Genomic DNA, 24,661 nt, shown 5'->3' on the forward strand with positions numbered 1-24,661 from the left:
AGATGCGTCATAGGTAGTTCAATTAAATAAAAAGAGACCACTACTGCTGTCGTGATAGGTAGTTCAACACGTGGAAGCTACCTGCCAGGATATGACACACAGGGTCTTTCTTTGTACCATAATTACTGCTTGAAAAAGTTTAGGCTTAATGTATAATGCTTATACAGTGTGACTGGAAGGCACAGCCGGGAGCAGACCACAGCAACCAGAGTCACTGGTGACATTGTTTGAAAACAAAACGTTGCAGAGCCACATTTTGTGGCTCCCTAGACGATGTCTTTTCCCCACTTCCCTAGGCGGCACCTGGACCATCTGGGTAAAGGTGTCATCTTGGTGGGGAGGGTGGATCAGCCTGCAGAGACCTCCCCCTTATGATCAGCACAGCCCACAGCAGCTGGAATGGGAATCTGTGATTCAGTGGTTCCATCAGGAGGGCGACTCCATGCTTCCCACTGTGAGTCTAGGCTGATGGCGTACACACCTGGGATTCTGAGGTGTACACCCGCCCCATTTCCTTGTAGGCCTGGGGTGCAAGTCGCCATGGCGGAGCACTCAGAGGTGGCAGGTGTTGGAAGCACCCCCTCTGTTCTCCGTGATCACGGCAGACTTTGGGGCTGAGCAGAGCTCCTGCACCCTGTGAGTGTGGGGAGTCTAAAAGCTGCGACTGTGTGGCATGTAGTTGGGTCTCTGGGCACACAGCAAACTGCACAGATAATGTGTGTGGTACATATGCTGGTGTGGGTGGGAGTTGCAGCCACCACGGGCTAAGCCTGGGTGAGGACCGCCTTGGAAGAGAGGAGGTGAAGGTGCGATTACACTCACAGCCGTGACTGTCACCTCCTCTGTGCTGACAAAAGAGGAGATAAGCCACAGCCAGCTCAGGTGTCACCCTGGACTTTCATCCCACATCTGAGACAGACCAGAGTACACGGTCCATACTCCAAGCCGCAGAAGGAGTAGGCACTCCACCACGCCGCAGAAGCATCCAAGACAAAGTCCAGCAAGTGCCCCCAGAAATGCAAGAAATAAAAACAGAGGACAGGGCCCGGCGTGGTGGCACAGTGGTTAAGGTCCTCGCCTTGCACGCCCGGGATCCCATATGGGCGCCGGTTCTATCCTGGCAGCCCCGCTTCCCATCCAGCTCCCTGCCTGTGGCCTGGGAAAGCAGTCGAGGACAGCCCAAAGCTTTGGGACCCTGCACCCGCGTGGGAGACCCAGAAGAGGCTCCTGGCTTTGGATCGGCATAGCATCGGCCATTGCACTCACTTGGGGAGTGAATCATCGGACGGAAGATCTTTCTCTCTGTCTCTCCTCTCTGTATATCTGCCTTTCCAATAAAAAAATAATAAAAATAAATCTTAAAAAAACAAACAGAGGCCATTGTGACTCCCCAAGAGTAGCCATAATTCTTCAACATTAGAAAGTGAAGATGAAAAAAGTAACGACATGTCTGAAATAAATGGGAAAAAAAAATAATCATAGGGTTACTCAAAAGTACATGGAAGCAAATGATAAAGTGAGCCATACATGATATGGATGCAAAATTTTGCCAAGGGAGTTATACTTTTGAAGAGAAATCAAACAGAAGTATTAGAAATGAAAAAAAAAATTCAATATGCCCAATACAAAATACAGTAGCAAGCCTCAACAGCAGGCCTGGAGAAGCAGAACAAAGAATATCCATGATAGAAGACAGAACTTGGGAATCATCTTAGTAGGAAAAACAGAAGATGAAAAATTGGAAACCCAAAACAGCGTTCGAGATTGGTGGGACACCATCAAGCAGCCAAACATGAATCTCTCAGGAATTCCTGAAGGCGAAGAAAGCGAGAGTGGACTAAAAGGCGTATTCAGTGAAATAATAGCAGAAAAAAATCATCCAAGTACAAGAAGCACAAAGAGGCTCTAATAGGCATGACCAGAAAAGATCTTCAGCCTGACACCATATAGTCAAACTTTTAGCAGTGAAACATAAAGAGAAGATTCTCAAATGCCAGCGTACCTTCAGAGGATCGCTGTGTACTATCAGCTGCTGGTTTCTCTTCCGAAACCTCATAGGCTAGGAGAAAATGGAGAGAAAAGTCCAGATCCTAAAAGAAACAAACTACACACTGCAAAGCGATCCTTTATAAAGGAGGGCAAAATAAAGACCTTCCAGAACAAACACCAATGGAAAGAATTTGCCATCATCTGAACAGCCCTACAAATTGATGTTTAAGGATGTGATTCACACAGAAGCAGAGAATGGCAGTCAGCATAAAGAAAGAATGCGATAGTAGAAAATCTCCTAGTAAAGGTACAAACGAAATCCAAAGCAGAGAGAGAGAGAGAGAGAGAGAGAGAGAGAGAGAGAGAGAGAGTTATGGGGAAATGGTAGGACCAGCTTGTTACTATTCAGTAATAATCCAGATTGAAATGGCCTAAATTCTCTAAAGATACAGACTGGGGATCGGCACAGTGGCCAATAACTAAAATAAAGATTGAATCAGTAATGAAGAACTTTCCAACAAAGAAAAGTCCAGAATCCGAAACTCTATGATGTCACTGTTAAATTCTGCCAAAAATTTAAAAAGAACTATTTTAATACTTCTCAAATGATTAAAAAACAATTGAAAGAGAGGGAATCCCCCCCCCTAAATCCTCCTATGAGACCAACACCACCTACCTTAATTCCAAAAAAAAAAAAAAAGAAAAGATGCAACAAAGAGAACAACAGGTGAATATTCCTGATGAACATAGAGGCAACCCCCTCCCCAACAAGACTAGTTAATCAATTCCAACAACACATCAGCTCACATCATTCACTCAGACCAAGTGGGATTTATCTCTGGTGTGCGGGAATGAGTCAACATATGCAAATCAATAGATGTGATACATCTCGTTAACAAGCTGAAGGATAAAATCCGTATGATTGACTCTATACATGCAGGGAAAGCTTCTGATGAAATACAACATCCTTTCATGACAAAAACTTAAGAAACCAGAATATAAAAGGATCATTCCATAACACAATCAAGGCAATGCCTGAAAAACCCATAAGTCAGCATTATATTGAACAGGTAAAAGCTAGAGGCATTTCCCCTAAGATCTAGAACAGGATAGAATGTCCACTATCAGCACTGCTATTTAATATAGTCCTGGAATCTTAGCCAGAGCCATTAGGCAAGAAAAAAAAAATCAAAGGATTACAAATTGGAAAGGAGGAATTCAAATTATGCCTGCTTCTACATAACATGGTGCTCCATTTAGGGGAACTGAAAGACTCCACCAAAAGACTAATGGAATTCAGAAACGAGTTTGGTAAATTTTTAGGATATATATAATCAATGCACAAAAATCAATAGTGTCTGTATGCACAAACAATTCCATGGCTGCGATGGAACTTGTAGGATCAGTTCCATTCACAGTAGCTGCAAAAAAATCTAAATATCACAGAATAAATTTAACCAAGGATGTGAGAATTATAAGACATGAAAGAAATAGAAGACATAAGAAAAATAAAAGAATCATTCAAATTCTTGGATTAGTAGAGTTAATATAATCAAAATGCATGTACTACCAAAAGCAATTTACAGATTCTATATAATCCCAATCAAAATACATATGGCATTCTTCTTTGATATAGAAAAAAAATGATATTAAAATACATATGGAAACAAGAGATATCCCCAACAGCTAAAGCAATCTTAAATAACAAAAACAAAGCTGGAGGCATCACAATACCAGATTTCAAGACACACTGCAGGGAAGGGGCAACCAAAACAGCCTGGTACTGGCACAAACCAGATATACAGATCAATGGAATATAAACCAGATATACAGATCAATGGAATATAAATCCCAGAAATGAACCTACACTAACAGCTAAATGATTATTGACAAGGGAACGGAAATCAATGCAGGGAGGAAAGGAATGTCTTCAACAAACAGTACTGAGAAAATTGGATCTACATATGTATAAATGTAAAACAAGACCCCCTTCCTTATACCTTATATGAAAATAAACTCAAAATGGATCAAGGGTCTAAACCTATGACCTGATACCATCAAATTACTGAAGGAAAACAGGCTAACCTCCGCAAGATGCAGGCATTGGCAAAGGATTCTTGGAAAAGACCCCAGAAGCACAGGCAGGCAGATAAAGTAAAAATAAACAAGTGGGATTGCATCAAGCTGAGAAGCTTCCTCACCGCAAAGGAATCACTCAACAAAGCAAAGAGGCAGCCAACAGAACGGGAGAAAATACTTGAAAACCATGCAGCTGGTAGAGGATTAATTCCCAGGATCTACAAAGAGCTCAAGGAATTCAACAACAAAACAAACCATCCAGTTAAGAAATGGGCAAAGGATATGAACAGGCACCTTTCAAAGAATGAAACAGCAATGACCAGTAGACAACTGAAAACATGCTTATGCTTATCAGACATCAGGGAAATGCAAATGAAAACCACAATGAGATTAGTTCACCCCACATAGAATGGCTATCCATACAGAATTTAGAAAACATTGACCTGGCACAATGGCTCCATTGGCTAAGTCCTCCCCTTACAATCACTGGAATACCATATGGGCACTAGTTCATCTGATTCCCTGCTTGTGATCTGGGAAAGCAGCAGAAGATGGCCCAAAGCCTTGGATCCCTGTATGCACATGGGAGACCCAGAAGAAGCTCCTGGTTCCTGGCTTTGGATAGGTTCAGCTCCAGCCATTGTGGCCATTTGGGAAGTGAACCAGTGGATAGAAGATCTTTCTTTCTGTAAATCTGCCTTTCCTATAAAAATAAAATAAAATAAATCTTAATTAAAGAATTTAGAAAACAATAAATGGGGCCCAGCCCTGTGGCATAGTGGCTAAAGTCCTCACCTTGAATGTGCCAGGATCCCATATGGGCGCCGGTTCTAATCCCGGCAGCTCCACTTCCCCTCCAGCTCCCTGCTTGTGGCCTGGGAAAGCAGTCAAGGACGGCCCAAAGCCTTGGGACCCTGTACCAGCGTGGGAGACCTGGAGGAAGTTTCTGGCTCCTGGCTTTGGATCGGCGCAGCACCGGCCATTGCACTCACTTGGGGAGTGAATCATCAGATGGAGGATCTTCCTCTCTGTCTGTCCTCCTCTCTGTATACCTGACTTTGTAATAAAAATAAACAAATCTTAAAAAAAAAAAAAAGCAAACAATAAATGCTGGTGAGGATGTTGTGGGGAAAATATATTGTTGGGAATGCAAGCTAGCACAACCATTATGCAAGATAGTTTGGAAATTCCCCAGAGAACTGAAAATAGATCTACTGTATGACCCAGCCATCTTATACTGCTGGAAATTTATCCCAAGGAAATAAAATCAACATATGAGAGAGTTACTTGTATTCCCAGCTATTTAGAGCAGCTCAGTTCACAATAACCAAGGTATAGAATCAAATCTATCAGCTAAGGCTTGAATAGAGAAAATATGGTATACATATTCTAGGGAATACTACTCAGCCGTAATAAAGAGCGAAATTCTGTCTTTTGCAACAAGATGGATACAACTGGTAACCATTATGCTTAGTGAATTGAGCCAACCTCCCAAAGACAAAAGCATTTGTTTGATTGGTGGTAACTAATACACAGAGTCCAAAGTAATCTAATGAGAGTGACATTTCCAGAACTATTGCTTCCTGCCTTTTAGCTGTTGAATTCCTCACCTAACCAAATGTCAAATGTTTATGATTGAGGAGTAAACATAAACTATCCCATGGCCAAAACTGAAGAAAAAGGCGGGTGGGTGGGAATGCAGGCAGTGCATTTCTGTTGTATGAAATATGTGAAAAATTTTCACTTCATATGAATAAAATAATTTTTAAAATTCTATTTATTGGGTCAGTGCAGTGGCACAGCAAGCTAATTTTCTATCCTGTGGTTCTGGCATTCCATATGGGTCTCAGCTGGTGTCTTGGCTGTTCTACTTCTGATTCAGCTCTCTGCTTATGGCCTGGGAAACCAGTGGAGGATGGTCCAAAGCTTTGGGCTCCCGAATCTGCATGGGAGGCCCAGAAGCTCTTGGTTCCTGGCTTCATGTCAGTAAGCTCTAGTCATTGCAGCCAGTTGGGGAGCAAGCCAGTGGATGGAAGTCCTTTTCTGTCTCTCCTTCTCCCTTTCTAAAATCTGCCTTTCAAATTAAAGAAATATAAATCTATAAAAAATTCATTTATTTACTTGAAAACCATAGTTACAGAGAGGGAGAGGCACAAGATGAGAAAGACAGAGAGAGAGAAATCTTCTGGTCTCAGCTTCACTCCTGAAATGGTGAGAACGGCCAGGGCTGGGCCAGGCTGAAGCTATCAGCCAGGAGCTTCATTTGGGTTTCCCATGTGGGTGCAGGGGCCTGAGCACTTGGACTTGAACAGGCATCCATAGGGGATTCTGGTGCTGTTGTGCCATATCCCTGGCCACCCTCGCTTTTCTTTATATTGGATGCATTACCATGATTTGCAAAGAGCTCAGTGGATGACTTCCTATGTGACCAAGCCTTCTCTCTTTTCAAATCACCACCACATGTGGTCTCACTCACTTATCTGTCCCGTGCCTATACTCTGATGACCACGGTGTGTGTGTGTGTGTGTGTGTGTGTGTGTGTGTGTGTCGGGGGGATTCTAGCTTGCTCATGGTTCCCTGGGCCTCTTCTGCCAGGCAGGCCACCCCTGGTGGGAGTGTGTCACCCCTCCCCCTGGAATTTCTTGTGTGTTCAAAGTGAGGTGTTTCTTCCATAGATTCTGGGTCCTTCACTCACCTGCAGACCTCCTCAAGCGCAGACGGGAGTTGGTTGATGGATGTGTAAAGTTACTGGGTGATGGATAAGGTGTCATTCTATACCAGAAATCAAAATCAATAAATCAACAAAGCCAATCTGATGTCAGAGGTGGCTGGGACAAAAAGGGAATGAGAAAGAAGAGCCAGGTTGTATCCATGAAATTGAGTAGAGCCTGCTTGCCTTAGCTCCTGGGGAGATGCATCGAGAACAGTGGATGTGATGGTACAATCGCTAGGTTGTATCCATCTCTTACTCCTGCGTCTGTGAACCTGGGCAGAGCCTTCTCACCTTAGCTCCTGGGGAGATGCAGAAAGAACAGTGAGTGTGGGAGAGGGTTTAGGCCTTGGTTGGAGACTATGATCCTTATCAGGCCCCCCTACAGGTAGCCAAGTGAGCAGAGACCTCCCAGGCAGGCCTGGTTGCCACCTTATCATGAATGCCTCCCGTGTGTGTGTGTGTGTGTGTGTGTGTGTGTGTGTGTATCTTACACTTGCATGAACACACACCCACGCCAGGCAACCAGCACCCCAGCTGCTGTTCTCTGCTGCCAAGCCGCTGCATCCAACTGCTGCTTGCTTTGTCAAACCAGGTAAGCCTGGCAGCTGCCAGCCCTGCTGTTGTTGGCAGGCTCCACCGGTTGGTGAGCTCCAGGTGGATGGCCCACCCTGTGACTGCTGGCTTGGGGCCACTGGGATGGCTCAGCTGCTGTCACTCCTCGGATGCCAATGTTTGCTTGAGATGCCAGGGTGAGAAGGTGCCCCCAGGAGGCAAGACCACACCTAGTCTCAGCCGGACAGCTGGGGAGCAGGCTTGCTGGTTTGTACATCCTGGGGAGCAGGACATGTTCCCACAATCTGCTAGCCCTCCCTTGGGAAGCATCTGGCACTTCCTTGCTTCTGATATTACTTCTGCTCTTCCCCAGAGAGATTTGGGGTACTCATCTCTTTGGAAACCTGGTGATGTGTTTTGGGGGTAGCATATACCCAGCACTGCTGCTGGGCCATGCTCTGTTGCCCTCCCAGGTCCGTCGGTAGGAGCTGGTTTGGAAGCAGAGCAGCCAGGACTCCAATGTGGGAGGCTAGCATCGCAGGTGGCAGCTTAACATGCTGCACCACAGTGCTAGCCCCCTGTGGATGGTGTTGCAGTCCTGGTGTTGCACACTCCTGCCCCTCCCCACAGCCACAGATGAACCCCCACACCACTCAGGCACGTCACCTTAACAGTTCTCCCCTAACCCTGCCAAGCACTTCTGCCCCTTCAAAACCTGTGTGTTCAAACCCTAACCTGAGAACACCAACAAGAGACTGCATTTGGCCTTTAGAGAGATAAACAAGGGGACCTGAGGTTATCAGGGAGGACCCTAATCCAATCTGCCTGTGTCTGTGCAAAGAGAAGGGATTAGGACACAGACGCACATGGATGTCCACAGACATGGGGAGAAAGACAAGCTCCTGGCAGCGAGGCCAAGGAGCCTGCCCTTGGACCTGGACACCAGACTTCAGGAGCATGGGGCAATGAACCTGTGGGGAAGTGGAATGGTTGTCCTTTCCTTGGACATGGCTGGCACTGCCCATGGCCTCTTGGAACTTTCATTTGCTCATCTGTACAGTAGGAGGAGTGAGGGGTAATTTTTTTTTTTTTTTTTACAGTGAGAATCTGATGGGAGGACAACACAAGGAACATTTGTCCCCATGCAAGCGTCAGCCGTGGCAGCAGGTGAAGCAGCCTGTGGGCTGGGTGGAGAAGCTGGCTCTGGGTTCTGTCTGTGGTTTCAAGTGTGTTGCTGAAGGGTGGAGCGCGGCCCTCAAGGCCATGGCCAGCAGGGGGCTGCATGCCTGCCTGAGCCACTGGGGCAGGGAGTTTGGGCAGCCAGGGTGCCACTCAGCTCAGCGTGGCTGCAGGCTCACCTGAGAGCCACCTGACTGTCCTTGCCTGAGGACCCTCGACCTCCCAGAGGGTGACGGAAATCCCAAACGTCACCCCGTGAGAAATAATCTGAGAGGGGCTGATCCTTCTGGAACTATGCCTTGGGCTGGTCCAGAGACCTACTCACAACCCCTCAATTATATTTTAATATCTGTCTGTATGCATTCACACCGCAATTGCTAAAACACCTCTAATTAGATTACATGCACGCACGCGTGCGCGCACAGACACACATACACCCAGCTGAACAATGGTGCAAAATGCCAAATTCTAGCTGACAACAAGCCAATGGGCTGGTCTTTCCTCTGGCTCACAGAAAGCCCCATTATCCCAGAATATGGTTTTCTCATGGTTTGGAACCATGACACCAACCTTGATGTCATAACATTGCTTAACTTCAGGGATGTATTTATTTTGGTTTCAAGTTCAGGGAGTATAGCCATTAGCCAGGGATGGAGCAAAGTCCAGACAAAGCCACCAAGGTGTGAGAAGAACACTTGCCATTAATCCCCTCTCCCCACACACACACACTTGGCCTGGCTCCTCATTACACAGCAAGGGGATGGGGGGAGGGGTGACCTCAGTATGGATAGATTTAGCAAGTTGCCCACTTTTTTAAAATAAATGATTTATTTATTTTTATTGCAAAGTCACATACACAGAGAAGAGGAAAGGTAGAGAGGAAGATCTTCTGTCTGAAGATTTACTCCCCACGTGACTACAACGGCTGGAGCTGAGCTGATCCCAAGCCAGGAGCCAAGAGCTTCTTCCGGGTCTCCCACACAGGTGTAGGAACCCAAGGCTTTAGGCTGTCCCCAACTGCTTTCCCAGGCCACAAGCAGGGAACTGGAGGGGAAGTGGGGCTGTCAGGATTAGAACCAGTGCCCATATGGGATCCCTGGTGCATTCAAGGTGAGGGCTTTAGCCGCTAGGCCACGGCACCGGGCCCTTCTTTTTTAGTTATGTATCTGTAAGGCATAGTTACAGAGAAAGTGGAAACACACACATACACACACACACACACACACACACACACACACACACACACACACACACACACACATTCTTCCATCCATTGGTTCAGTCTGCCAAATGGCCACACTGGCCTGGGCTGGACCAGGCTAAATGCAGGAGCCAGGAGCTTTATCTGAGGTTCCCACATAGGTGTAAGAGCCCAAGTATTTGGGCCACCTTGGGCTGAATTCCTAGGCACAACAGTAGGGAGCTGGATGGGAGGTGGAGCAGCTGGGATTTGAACTACTGCCCATAGGGAATGCCAAACTCACAGGTAGAGGCTTACCCCACTGTGCCACAATACTGCCCCCCCCCCCATTGCTTTCTTTCTAAGGCTGCTGGCTAATGTGGAACTGGCCAAGCTGCAGAATGAATAAGTCAGGCCTAGCTACCTGTGCTTAAGGAAGTTGGTGTAGACGAAAGTATAGCTGGATGGATTGCTGCCAGGCTGGCCCATGGGAGGGGGTTCTTTCCAGTACCTGAGTGTGCAAGTGGGAGCTCCTGGTGGCCTGGAGGCTCTGAGCCCAATCCTGGGAGGATGCACACAGGGCATGCGCTGCGGCACCGCGGTGGAGCTGTCCTCTGTGTTATGCTGGAGACTGACAGCGGGTACCGCTGGGAGCCTGGGGCTCATTTCCTGTTTATTCTTGGGTGCATCTGAAAGTTTCCAACAGCAAGTGGTTGTTGAGGAAAATCCTAGCTGCCACCTGCCTTTGGATAGCCCCTTTCTCCTCTGACCTTAAGGGAGAGAGAAGCAGAAGGCAAAGAGAGGGGCAAAAGTACGATGAAGGAATAGGGTTGTGAGGAACCCAGGTTACCTGCAGGCTGCCGGACGAAGCCCTTTCGGAACAGGTGTGGTGTCCTAGGGATGCCAGGAGGTGCGGTGTCGTAGGGATGCCAGGAGGTGCGGTGTCGTAGGGATGCCAGGAGGTGCGGTGTCATAGGGATGCAGCAGTTCTGGGACCCTCAAGCCACCTCCTTCCCTTGGGGTAGCTATCCTGTGCCTGGAGGGATTATTGGCCACCGAGCCACGCACCTGCCAGCTCTGTGCTTTGTCCGGCTGCCATACTTTCCAAGGCAGAAGTGGTGCCTTTCCTGGGACGTGGAAAAGATAGGTTGTGTTCAAAAACACTGTGCGATGCAAAACAACGTAGACATAGGGAGCTGCGTCTTGGATGCTTTGCTTGCCTGGGACACTGGGTCACCACCGGGGTGCAGCCACTGCCCTGATGGGGGAGACCAACTTCAACTGCTGTGCCCAGGACGTCCCTCTGGGGGCTGGAGGGGACAGGAGGGAGGCATTCTGGAGCTTCTGGTTTTGGTTGGCTTCAGACTTCAAGCTCACGGTACCAATGCATTGGGCATTACTGCTGAGAAAACATACATATGCATGTAAACGCTTGTGGCAAATGTAATTAAAAATTTGAGCAGGGAACCTGGTACTGTGGCATAACAGGCTAATCCTCTGCAAGTGGTGCCACTATCCCATATGGGGTACTGGTTCGAGCCCAGAATGTTTCAGCTTCAATCCAGCTCCCTGCTGATGGCCCTGGGAAAGCAGTGGAGGATGGCTCAGATCCTTGAGCCCCTGTACCTACGTGGGAGATCCAGAAGAAGCTCCTGCCTCTTGGCTGCAGATCAGCTCAGCTCTGGCCATTTTGGCTGCTTGGGGAGTGAACCAGCTGATGAAAGAGCTTTCTCTCTCTCTCTCTGAAACTCTTTCATGTAAAATAAATAAATCTTACAAAAAAACCCCAAAAGAATATGAGCTTATTTTGGTGACAAAACTTTTGGTACAGATTTTTTTTTTTCATTATATGGAAGATCATTATGATGTAAAAAAGACGCATGAATTTCAAACTTGTTTTGGCACCCAAAGAAGCGTATAGCTTGAATTCCATTTTGCCATGGAATTCTGTTTTTCTTTTTAAAAAGATTTATTTATTTTATTTGTAAGGTAGAATTGCAAATAAAGAAGGAGAGACAGGAAGGGAGAGAGAAAAAGAGAGAGAGGGCTCTTCTATCTGCAGTTCACTCCTCAAATGGCTGTGACAGCCAGGTTCAAGCCAGGAGCCAGGCACTCCTTCTATTGTCTCCTGTGCAGGTGCAGCGGCCTCAGTATTGGCATGATCTGCAGCTTTCCCAGATGCATTAACTGGCCTGGCAGGCAGTGGCTTGGCTTGCTGTGCCACAATACCAGCCTCAGGCGCTGGGAGATTTCTCCAAGCAAGTTGAGACCTGGTAAAAGCCTGGCCCTGGGCCTAGTGCAACAGTCTAGTGGCTAAAGTCCTTGCCTTGCAAGTGCTTGGATCCCATATGGGCGCTGGTTCTAATCCTGGCAGCCCCACTTCTGCTCCAGCTCCCTGCTTGTGGCCTGGGAAAGCAGTCGAGGATGGTCCAAAGTCTTGGGTTCCCGCACCTGTGTGGGAGGTGTGGAATAAGCTCCAGGCTCCTGGCTTCAGATCAGCACAGCTCTGGCCATTGTAGCCGCTTGGGGAGTGAATTAATGGATGGAAGATCTTCCTCTCTGTCCCTCCTCATTTCTGTATACCTGACTTTGCAATACAAATAAATAAATCTTGAAAAAAAAAAAAAGCCTGTCCCTGATCTGTCACCCTGGCCCAGGCCCTCTGTCCCTTGGGTGCCCAAGGACTGGGGGACAGTGGAGGCAGACGCCTTTGGGGAGATGCAGCTGGAACCGACCTGCCTGTACCTGCACAGACTCTAAGCCAGAGACCATCCATGGGCTAGAAGGGATGTGCAATCCGACAATGAGCCGATGTGGCTGAGTATGTCTGGCTCGGCTGTGACTTGGGCCACTGTTGCCTGGCTCCCAGCCAAGTCCAGCAGCCCAGGAAGAGCATAGGACATTCTCCAAGAGGGTGTGGTCGCGCTGTGCCTATGACTGACCGACTCTGATCTGTCCATGGGGACCTGTGGTCTGCCTGGATGCCTGGGGCTTGATTGGGGCAGGGGAGCGGGGCCTGCCATGGCCCAGATCCCCAGCTCTGCCCACTGGTGCACATGCCCACCCCCACTGTTCCCTGGGGACCTTCCTCCCCACCTCTCTGCCAGAATGGGTGCTTTCCTCAGGGCCTCAACCAGCCTCTGGGGTCGCTGGATCCCAGGAAGATCCTCCATGCTCCCCTTCTCCCACCGTCTCTTGGCCCTTGCTTTCTCCCCCACCCCTGGCCTGGCTCTTCCCTTCACCAGCATGCCATGCCCTGGGGCCATCCTTGGGTCTCTTCCTTGCCTCCATCGACACCCTCCCCCATGTCCAACTTCCCATCTTGGCCCTGACTTTTCTACACCACCTGGGCACTGCTAGCTCCCCGGCCATCCCTCCTCCTCCTCCACCTCCACTCCACCGTGCCAGCCCACCCCTCTGTCTCTGTGTCTCACCCGTAACCCTGCCTCTTTGCTGCAGCATCTAGCTCTCCTGCCTGCGTGGACTCCTCCCTGGCCGTCCCTCCTCCTCCACCTGCAGGCATGTTCAGCCCTCCCCAAATCTATGAAATCACAAAACTCCCCAAAGTCCTCTCACTGAACTCAGGACAGTGGCCAGCAGTCTTTGCACAACGTTTGTGACCCTGTTCCATGTCTTCCCACTTTCCGTGATGAAAGCAGAGTTGTGGGCTTCCAGGCTTTTAGGGGAACTGGCTCAGTTGGCAGGAGGCAGAGGTTTGCTCTTCCAAAGTTTGTCTCCTTTGACATGGAGATGTGATGGACAGTGCTCCACCAGCCATGTTGTCATTAGGAAGAACCCTTGAAGATATAAAATTAAGACATATAGGAATGGCTATAGAGACCGTGATATAATTCTGGGCTTTTTCCTATGTGAGAAGTATCATGCGTTAGTCGCCGAAGGAGACCAGAACTGGTTATAAGGAGTAGAATTTGCAGAGCTCCAGGTGATGTGACTGCTATCCACTCCACCTCCTCCATCATTTGCTTCAGTAGTTCTAAACCTGCTCTATTACTATGACCACACTGGCTTTCTTCCTGTCCCCTGCATAGTCTAAACTTGGTCCCATCTTACAATGGCCAGGACTGGTCCAAGACAGAAACCTGGGCCCTGAAACTCCATCTGGGTCTCCCATGTGGGTGCAGGGGCCCTAGCACTTGGGTCATCTGCTGTTTTCCCAGGGGCATTAAAGCAGGAAGTTGGATTGGAAGTGGAGCAGCTGGGACTGCAATGGATGTTCAGGTACAGGATGCTGGCATTGCAAATGGCAGCTTAACTCACTGTGCCACAGTGCCGGTCCCTCTTTTTCCTGTTTGATTGTAGGCTGTCTCGTTCACTGCTGTTATCTCTTGGGACTGGCATATACTAGATATTTAGTATTTATTACAGGAGTGAGTGCAATCAGCTGATTCCTCACAATTTGAAAAAAAAGCTAGGGCCCGACGCGGTGGCGCAAGTGGTTAAAGGTCCTCGCCTTGCACACCCGGGATCCCATATGGGTGCCGGTTCTAATCCCGGCAGCCCCGCTTCCCTTCCAGCTCCCTGCCCGTGGCCTGGGAAAGCAGTCGAGGACGGCCCAAAGCTTTGGGAACCTGCACCCGTGCGGGAGACCCGGAAGAGGCTCCTGGCTTCTGATCGGCATAGTATCGCCCGTTGCACTCACTTGGGGAGTGAATCATCGGACGGAAGATCTTCCTCTCTGTCTCTCCTCTCTGTATATCCACCTTTCCAATGAAAAACTAATAAAAAATAAATCTTTTAAAGAAAAGCTATTATATTCGAGAGCCAGAGAGAGAGGGAGCCAGTGTGTGTAGTGTATATGTGGGGTGTGTATTTGAGAGACAGCGAACAAGCAAGCAAGCTTTCATCCATTCATTGGCTCACTCCACTACTGCCCACAAGAGGGCGCTGAACCCAGGAGTCGAGAACTCAATCCCGCTCTCCTATGTGGGTGCGAGGACTCAATCACTTGGGCTATCACTGGCTACTTCCCAAGGGGCTGCATGAGCAGCAAGCAGGAGTCTGGAGCCACAATCCAGAATGAAACCCAGGCCCTCCGGCGTGGGACCGGGGCACAGGAACTACAGGGCCACACGCCCTCTGCAGAGTGGCTGCAGGTGCATTGCATCTCCATGTCCAAGGAGACAAGCGCAGAAGAGCAAACCTCTGCCTCTGCTATGGCTGCACTGGGGGAGCCGCAGGTGCACTGCCACAAGCTCAGGGCGTGGGGTGCTGAGGGCCCGCCTCTGTATTAAACACACCCTCTGTAATAGACACACGCACACAGCCACATGCTGCTCCTTAGCGTCCACACACACCTTATCACATGTACAGCACACATACCCCAACACATGCTAGTACATACACCCAGCACACATATCCCCAAATCACACAGACCCACATGCAGACCAACCCTTATATACACGCTAGTACACACATCAGGACACACATTCTAATACCCGCATAGACCCCCATGCACATGCCAATAATTCTGACACACACGCCCAGTACACACATCCAATTTCCCCATAGATTCATAAGCAGGACCCATTGCATGCATACACACCACCCAGTTCCTGCTTATCCCCCAGCTTTCCTCTAAGGTACTCTCAGAGATGCTGGCCCTAGGCACCGGGTCTTGTCCCTGTACTTGGCCTTGGGGCAGCCTGCAGAAAAAGGGGCACCTGGGTGCTTCTGCCTCGAGTAGCAGCCATCATCCACTTAACTCCTCCTTTTGGGGGGCTTCCCAGCAGCAAAGCCCCCACCCCTGCCCTGGGTACCCCATGCATCCCCTTGCCTGGACAGTTTAACTCAGAGTCTGTGGTCTTTGTGCAGGCTGCCCAGCCAGGGGTCCGCCTCCCCAGGTGCATGACAGCACCCCATCCTGCCTTTCCTTCCAGCCCCTGCTGGCCAACTGCTGGGTCCTGCTTTCCTTGTGCTCCTGCTCCCTAACCGGGCAGCATCCCCTGTTCCCACTGCCCAGCCCCATGGCTCCTTGAGTCAGCTAACATGAAGTTTGACTATGATGGTGGAAACCCTCAGATAAGAGCATGTTTGGCAAGGTTTCTGTCTCCCGTGGCAGGGCAAGGCAGCGGAAACAGCCCGGGCTGGTGTGGCTGCCCTGCAAAGTCATCATGACCCCACTCTGGGTGCTCAGGAGCCAGCTGTCTGGGAGATCCTGTCTAGACATTCCAAAATGGCCATGGCCTGCTTGCCCTGCCTCCTCCAGGGTTGCTGCCACCCTCAGTGCCTGCCCCTGGGGAGTTCTGTCTCCTCTGCTCTCTTCCCCGTGCCATGCTCTGCAAAGTCCACAGTGACAGGCCCTCCCCCTGCCCACGGGCTGGCAGCTCAGGGCTACTCCCCCCTCTGCTCCTTCCAGGCAGAGCAGGGCTGTGGCCTTGTTGGGGGTGGGGCAGTTTCTGCTTCTACCAGGGTCCTTGCACACAACAAAGGAACATGTCATGCATGGCAGGTGCAGGCGTCAGGGAGGTCCAGAATCTGGAACACTAAGATTTGCTCTCTTCCCCACAAAATCTTGCAGATCTGTGAGTGCATGTTGGAGATGGCATAGGTGGCATAGGCTTAATCCCAGGGACTTGGGGTTTGCTGGACCCAGAGAGATTCCTATGTTACACACAGGAATCAGCAACATCCCTTAAGGGACTGTCCATGTTCAGTTATTTTCATCATGGACTCTCATGTGGCTGGCAGGGCCCCATGTACTTGGGCCATACCCGCTGCCTCTGCAGGTGTGCACGAGCAGGGAGCTGGCACTGGGAGCAGTCAGGACTCACCTGAGGCCCTGCGGTGGAGTGTGGGCATCCCAGATGGCATCCTGTGCCGAAGGCCCACCCTGTCACCTTTCTTTTTGATTAGGTTATGTGCTCTGTGCTAGTATTTCAGAATCAGCAGGAAGCTGCAGCGGGATGAGGAATAGTAGTTGACAAAAGTGAAATGAAAGTTTCATGTTCTGTATTTCTTCATGCTAAATGCCTATCTGCGCCTATCTTCTTAGAATCATCTCTCTAATCACCTGTAATATCACCTATCTATATATCTAATCACCCATCTATGGTTATCTATCTATAGTAAATCATCTACCTGTGTATTTAATCACCTGTCTATGTAATCTAGCTATATATTTAATCATCTGTGTATCCATATCATCTATCTATATGCATAGAGAAGGAGATACAGAGAGAAAGATCTTCCGTCTGCTGCCTCACTCCTCACGTGCCACAAAGGCCAGAGCTGAGTTAATCTGTAGCCAGCAGTTTCTTGGGGGTCTCTCATATGGGTGCAGGGTCCCAAGGCTTTGGGCCGTCCTCCACTGCTGTCCCAGGCCGTAAGCAGGGAGCTGGATGGGAAGTGGAGCAGCTGGGGCATGAACCAGCACCCACATGGGATCCCAGCATGTGCAAGGCGAGGATTCAGCTGCTAAACCAGGCCTTCCCTTATCATCTTTTATCTAATCACCCATCTTGTATCAAATCATCTCTCTAACTTCTATATAGTCATTTGCTTACCAGCCACCATTTCTCCGTCTCCCCTTTACCTTTTGCAAGGTGTAACATGGCATATCCTAAACTCCATGGCTTAGAATGAATTTGCAGGGTGGACTGGTTCTGCGGCAGGTGGAGCTGTTAAAAGACACTGCCTGGGACCTAGGGCTCCAGCACAGATAGCATTGTCTCTGGGGATCCAGCACAGACAACAAGTGCATGACAGGTGCTCGCTCTTACAGGCCATCCCCCAAAACACAGCTCAGTCTTCCCAGCGGGGTCTCCTCATGAGACTGAAGCCCATTTAGCCAGCAAGCAAAAATCGAATCCTTTCTCCTTCGTCTACTTTCCCCTCCCCCACCATGGCTTTTTAAACCCATAATCTAATGTATGGGAAACAGCAGGTGCTGGAAGAATTGAACGCACTCAGGCCCAAGGAGGTGTGTGAGAAATGGTTCCTTTCTTGGCTGATCATCCAACTCCCAGCCCAAGCCCAGGCAGCCCACAGGGGGCGGTGCCTTAGGATGAGGACTGAACTTGAGACTATTTAAAACTAAAGCATGGCTTTCAGAGGCAACCCATGGGCCTGGGGTTGGGGAGATGGAAGCGGGAATGGCTTAGGGGGTCCCCTTCAGTGGCCAGACTGAGACTATTTCAAAGACTTGGAGAATTCAACGAGGGTCTTGGGTGATGAAGGGGGAGAGGCTGTGTGAAACCCGGGTCAGCCAGAGGAGGGCACTTCAAAACCATCAGAGAGGAGGTTGTTGCTGCAGCATGATGCCTGAAACCGCACCTGCAGCACCACAGGAGTGTGGGTTCAAGTTCTGGCTTGAACCCACTGGCTGTTCCACTTCCGATCCAGCTCCCTGCCAATGCACCTGGGAAAGTAGTGGGAGATGATGCAGGTGCTTGGTCCCATGTGAGGGATCTAGAAGGAGCTCCTGGCCTCTGCCTGGCTCAGCTTTGGCTGTTACGGTCCTTTGTGGGAGTGATCCTGCTGTAGCTGAGCCTTTCAGATAGGATGAATCAAAATAAATAAATAAATAAATAAATAAAAGTTGATTCTGGTGCAAACATTTTTGTAACCAGTGAGCACTGGGAGGTCCCCGCTATCCTGTGGTTACCTGTGCTAAACTCTGTTTGAGCTTCTTTACTGTGGGCGGTACCCAGGTGCTGTGTCACGTGACGACAGCGTATGCGTATGCAGCTGGGGGTACTGGGTGTTGGGACTAGAGGACCTTGCCTTTCCTTTTTTTTTTTTTTTAAAGATTTATTTTTTAAAATTTTTATTAGGAATTCATATACAGTGGAGGAGAGACAGAGAGGAAGATCTTTCATGCAATGATTCACTCTTCAAGTGGCTGCAATGGCCGGAGCTGCGCTGATCCAAAGCCAGAAGCCTGGAGCTTCTTCTGGGTTTTCCATGCTGGTGCAGGGTCCCAAGGCTTTGGGCTGTCCTGGACTGCTTGTGAAAGCAGGGAGCTGGATGGGAAGTAGGGCTGCTGGGATATGAACTGGTGCCCGTATGGGATTCTGGCATATGCAATGCGAGAACTTTGGGCACTGGGCTACTGCATTGGGCCCAGAACCTTGGCTTTCATGTATGTAATTAGACTGAAGGGTTTATGAGCTCTGCATAAAAAAAAAAAAAAGTGAAAAAGATGTCTTCTCCGCAAGCACACGTGCTTTCCTCATCCTGACCACTAGGGAGGACTTTAGAAATGTCCCCTTAGACTGGTGGTGCACTTTCTGATTTGTCAGACCTGCAGGCCACTTCTCTCTTCCCTCCAGTGGGATGGTCGCCACGGTGAGCTGTGGAGTTCCCCAGCTGAGGACAGAGGAAAGCCACTCCCACATTGTGAAGCCACTCCCACCGAGCTCTCCAATTGGACACAGTCAAGTTTGGAAAGTCCAGGCGAGAAGTGCCTCTTTCCCCCTGAGTGGCCAGCAACCAGGGTCATGGGGCTGTGATGGTGCACCCACAGGCACCTGGGAGCCTTCTAGAAACTTCCACTGCAGCATGCATGGTGAGGGGCCACTCTTGATGCTCTCTGCTTCACATCCATCCCTCCCACTTCCCACTAGCTGCCCAGACTAGTAGTCCTGGCACAGGAAATCCAGCCCACACCATCCTCCCTTTAGCTCTCACTGCCACCTATGCCCCTCTGGTTAGCTCCTCTCCTGGGGACTCGGCCCTGCTAACCCTACCAGGGTCCTGTGCCTTCTAGTCCCTATCATCCATCTACAGCCTGCCCCTCCCCTCCCCCAGCCTGGCCACCCTAGATTCTCACGAAGGATCTCATCTCAGAGGGTTCACCATGGGGACCCTGGCTGATCCTTGATCACTTATCCTTTCTCACAGCTTTCCTAGCAAAGTCTACCTGGAAAACGACTTCACCTGTGTTATGGCTCTGGGCCAACCCTGCCTCTCCCCTGAAGCTCCTCCTGGCAGGCTTGGGGTTGCCTGGTCCCCTGCTTCACCCCAGTGATCTCCCTGAGCAAGGTACATTCATGTCTTGGTCTTCCTGGTAGACCCGGGGTGGAGAACAAGAGCGGGGGATTATGTCCGGCGTGAACTGTATACTCCAGCAGCTAATTCAACTGTGTTCATTGAATGAATGGGAAGGAATCCTTATGCTTGGAGTAGTCTGTGATTAGCAATTTGAAGTGGGCCACTCACCAACTGCTGTATTTAGCGCCTCTAGGATTTTTTTTTTCTAGAAAATATACTGACTTGGACAGCCATCCTGATGGAGCCTGCTGTTGAAATATTTCCTGAGTGTTCAAATGTGCGAAATCTTCCTCTGCCACAGCCGCCAGCAGCCCTACCCTCCAGCCCTGACTAGAGGAAGCAAGAAGGGTCCTTTCAAGCTAGCTCCTTCCTGGCCTCATGGTCTTTAACCAAGACCGGGACGCAGCACATGATCCTCCGGTGACTCTGTGCCAAAAAGTCGTAAGACTGGAGTGTGTCAGATGTGGGAGAAGCCAGTTTGGGGGTGACAGAGTGGGTGAGTAGCTTTCCCAAAGGGTTTGGCATCATTAGCCACCCCTCCATGCAGGCTGTAAGACCAAGCTGCCTCCCAACACACACACACACACACACACACACACACACACACACACACACACACACACACACAGTTGGCTCCCTGCCAACAGCCGGGTGATGGACACAGGAAGAAAGGAAGGTACTGTGACGACACCATGGATATGGGCACATCGAAGGTGGAGGAGGCTCGCGCCCTATGCCCATTCAGGGAGCTCAGAGCACTTGCTCTCTCGCCAGTCCTCCCAAGTTACCTGAGTGTCCCTTTGTGAGCCATGGGAAGAATCCAGCACCCACAAGGTAGACCTTCGAGGTGAGGTGCAGATGCAATTCTTGGCCACACCAGGGGTATAGAGCAGACAGCCCTCCTTGCACAGGTCACTTGGCAGTTGGGCTCAGGGAACTGGCTTCTCTGGCCCAGAAGGAGAAGTGCTGCCATGGCCGCATTCCTGCCACTGGGTATGGGCATGGCACTGCCCAGGACAGCAACAAGAAGAGAGCTGCACGGATGTGGGGCCAGACCCCGTGTCCTGCCCAATGCAACCAGCAGCCCAAAATATAGGAGACAGACAGGGGTGAAAGGAGTCAGTTGGGACCATCTCCAAGGACACCTTTCTAGCAAAAGCTCAGATGCCTGGAGACCCCAGGGAGCACTCATGGGCCTCCTTCTAATTTATAATGTCACCTATGGGCCTCCCGTGTTACAATGTTACCGGACTCTCCTGTGTTACAATGTTACCTTCCCTTAGGGAAGGGCTGTGAATAAGATGGCCCCATGTGACACGGCAGAACCGCTGGCCACACCTGCAGGAGTCCAGTGGCTGCCTGCATCCTTCCATCTGCTGTGGGCATAGCAAGGATGTGCCCCAGAATGGAGATATTCCACTCTGCACTGGGGACAACACCTGCTTTGGTGAATGCTACGCAGTACACCTGGCTAACCACCGTGTGTGTGTGTGTGTGTGTGTGTGTGTGTGTGTGTGTGTTCCTGTTCCCTACATGCAGCTACAGTCATAGGCCACCAGCCCTATTTCCTCAACAAGCTTTAACACCAAACTGTTAGCAACCACCCTCCATGTGCATTATTGTATGCAAAACCTGACAGTCACACTTCTGGTCAAGCCAGAAAGCCTGAAGTCACGTGGAGCAGGAGGCCAAAAGCAAAAGGGAAAGGGGTCCCTGCCCCTTCAGGAGGGGGATGCAGAGCCTCTCCCCCTTCTCCTTCCCTGCCCCCAAAGTCCGAGGTGATCTGGGAAGAACTCAATTTACACCCTCGGGCCCCTGTGGGCTGGGGGATCAGTGGAGGGCGGGCTAATCCCAGCTTCTCGAGCAGATGGTTTCTGGCTACCGCTTGACCCAGTTCCCTCCCAGCAGATGACTGGCAGCAGGGCCACCAGTTTAGCCACCAGGGGAGCAAAGCGCGGACCCTCCTCCCAGCCTCCTTGTCCCTCCTCCTTCACGCAAGGACACGCTGGCTTTCGCTGTTCCCTGGTGTCAGGTCAGCAGGCAGGATGGCGTGCCTTCTGGAAGGTGGGGAGCCATCCCTCTCCCTCCTTTTGCCCAGCATTGCCTGGCAGGGGCGGGGATGGCTGGCCAGGAATATTACTACAAGGGGGGTGCCGGGAAGGAGGTTTGGGGTGGGGAGTGGGGGGCGGGGCCTGCTTAGGCGTAGCTTTGGTTCCTGCAGACAGCAACCAGAGCTTCTGCGAGCTCTCTGTGGTCATCGATGAGGGTCTGGCATAATGTGCAGCCTGGTCCCTACATCAGGAGGTAGACAGGTGCCAAGCCCACGTTGTGAATCACGGCATAGCAAAGCGAGGGACCAGGCTGGGAGAGACAGCAGAACTGCCCCCTCCGTGTGGAAAGGATTGCAAGGCTCGGGGCGCACCCTGAGCCGCAGGAGCTGGGCAGGAGGCAGAAGGGTGCCCAACTCGAGATCGCCTCTCCCGCGGGAGGGGGTGGCCAGCTTCCTCCTTGAGGATGGGTCAACTCCAAAACCCCGCCCAAGTTTTGCCCTGCAGACTTCAGGTCGTTTCCTCTGCTTGGGAGGGAGGGGGCGCTCGGCCTCCAGGCTGGCGGGTCTCAGCGGCCCGCTCAGCTCTTGCCGAGCTCCCTAACTGCGGTGCTTAGTCCCGGGAGACGTTACCACAAGGAGGCAAGGAGGACTTCCAGCCGGGAGGCCACGTTCTATCTGGGAGTGCCCGCTACATTGCAAGAAACCCAGAAGGATCTTGCGGTTCCTGTTTTGCTTCTGCGATTATAAATCCGCCTGCTGCAGGGCCAGGCCGGCCAGTGGAGGGGACTTGGAAGTCACCTGTACAACACACCTACTCCCCACTCAACAGGGTTAGGTCGGGAGCTGTGGAGGGAACAAAGACACGAATGGTATTTGGGGTCTGGATGGGGACAGAGGTCAGGTTCCCATGGATGGCGATTAGAAAGAAAAGTGCCCTGGAATCAGCGACTGCTGGCTTCCCTCTGCCATGCAGGTGGCACAGGTGTCGCTCGCTGTGCCCCTTTCACACAGAGCGAGGCGGTGGAGACCACCGAGGAGGAGGGCTCGGTCTAAGGTGACCCCATGCAGAAGTGAGTCCCAGCTGGGGTCAGGATTGGACTGGAACAACATGTTGGAGACCCCGCTGGGGCTGGCGAGCCCGGAGGCGCTGGAGCCTTGAGGCCGAGTACTTCTCTCTTCTGCCCCGCGCGATCCGGGCGTCCCTCGGAGCCTCCTCCATCTGAGGCTGGGCGAGCCTCCAGCGGCCGCTGCCTCTGCTACCTTCCAGCCCGGGAGCCAGGAAGCCCGGGAGATGAGAGGGAAGGTCCTGTAGCCGGGAGCCACATCCACCTGCGAAGACTACCTCGCGTCAGAGTGGCAAACCCAGACAGCACCCCTCCTCCCCCCACCAGCTCCCCATCTCGCTTTTTCTGGCATTCCGGGGAGAGAGAGCCCTAGGTTGGCTGGAGATGGCCGGCCGGGGCGGTGCGGGAGTCGCTTCTCCTGAACGGGACAGGGGCTGGCACACTCGAGGGAGGGGAGGGGAGCGAGGCGAACGCCAGGAGCTAGCCTTGCCGCCCGCAGCCCAGCTGGGCGAGGATGCGGGGCACCCACGTGGTGGTAATAAAGTTTGGAGTCAGCCGAAGTGTCTGGGCATTGCTTGGGGGGGGGGGCGGGGAGGACACGGGGAGGGGAGAGGGCAGGCTCGCCCCTCCTCCTCCTCTTTGCCCAGGCAGAAAGGGAAAGGGGCCGTAGGGAGCGGTGGTGGGCGGGCAGCACCGACCCAAACAGATTCCGCCCCCTCCCCCGAGAAGCGAGCGGGGAGGCGCACGGACCGTCTCCTCCCGCACGGCCAGGACGCCGCTCCCTCCCCCTTCCTCTGCCAACGTCTATCTCCACGCGCGCGCACAGACGGAGCCTGTGCGGCTTTTTTATCCCTTGGGAGAAAAACCGCGGAGAGTAAGAGGAGCGAGGGCGCCGTGAAGAAGTCGTCCTCAGCGCGCTCCGCACTCCGTGCCGCGGCCAGGCGCGGGGACGCAGCCACCGCCGCCCGCGCGCTCTCTTCCCTGCCTGAGGTTTGTGCCAGTGCGAGCGCCAGCCCGGAGCCCGCTGCAAGACTTTTGGGCGCTCGAGCTCCGATCGCCGCGGTCGGCAGAGGAGCCCCGGCGAGAAGGGCCCTGCCTCCGCCTCGCCCTCGGCGCGCGCGCGGCGCCCCGCGCAGGCAAGAAGAGAAGGAGGCAGGCGGAGCAGAGGGCCCCCCGAGGAGGCGCGCAGCGGTCGGCCCGCCCGTGGATGCGGCGCTCCGGGAACCTGGAGAACAACTTTGCCGCGTGACGCTCCGAGAGGACTGCAGGGCCCGCGGCCGAGGGCTCGGCGCCGCTGCTAAGCGGGCCCGCGCTCGCTCCGCACCGCCGCCCGCCGGCCCGCCCGCGGAGGGGGGACGACCCGCCCGTGGCCGCCCGCAGCCAGCCGCCCTTCCCCGGCGCTCAGGTGCGAGCGAGCGCGGGGGGAGCCCCTCCGCAGCGCCGCGCCCGGCTCCGCTCCGTGGGGGCTCCGAGCGGCCGGCGCCTTCGCTTCGCGGTCTCGGCCCAAGTTGCGTCGTCGCCCAAGCCTCTCTCGCCACCTTCCCCGGCCCGGGCCGGCCGGCGGGGTCGAGCCGCTGCTTTCGCTTCCACCAGAGCGGGGAGGGGAGGGAAACCGCGGGGCTCGGACGCGCCGAGGATGGGCGGCAGGCTGCAGACGCCGAGGCGCCCCGAGACGCCCGCGCGCCAGTGACCCGCCGCGGCTCCGCCTCGCTCGCGGGCGCGCCCCTCCGGGTCCTCCCCGCGCGTCCCGCCGGCCTCGGCGCCCCTTCTCCGCCGCGCGGGAACCCCCGCGGCCCGGCCGGCCCCCTCCCCCTGCCAGCCGGCGGCAGCCCTCCCGGCGAGCG

At 52.2% G+C, this 24,661-nt stretch overlaps 1 protein-coding gene across 1 annotated transcript in view; it reads left to right on the forward strand.

Moving 5' to 3' along the window:
* Positions 1-24,066, forward strand: part of LOC121155699 (POU domain, class 5, transcription factor 1-like) — a 40,197-nt gene extending 16,131 nt beyond the window's left edge. The window contains 1 exon segment of the mRNA XM_040979159.1: positions 23,759-24,066. Within this exon segment, the coding sequence (XP_040835093.1) occupies positions 23,759-24,066 (308 nt within the window).
* The last annotated feature ends 595 nt before the right edge of the window (positions 24,067-24,661 follow it).

The sequence above is a fragment of the Ochotona curzoniae genome, unplaced genomic scaffold (assembly GCF_017591425.1).
Source record: "Ochotona curzoniae isolate NIBS_2020 unplaced genomic scaffold, NIBS_Ocur_1.0 contig_3037, whole genome shotgun sequence".
Lineage (NCBI taxonomy): Eukaryota > Metazoa > Chordata > Mammalia > Lagomorpha > Ochotonidae > Ochotona > Ochotona curzoniae.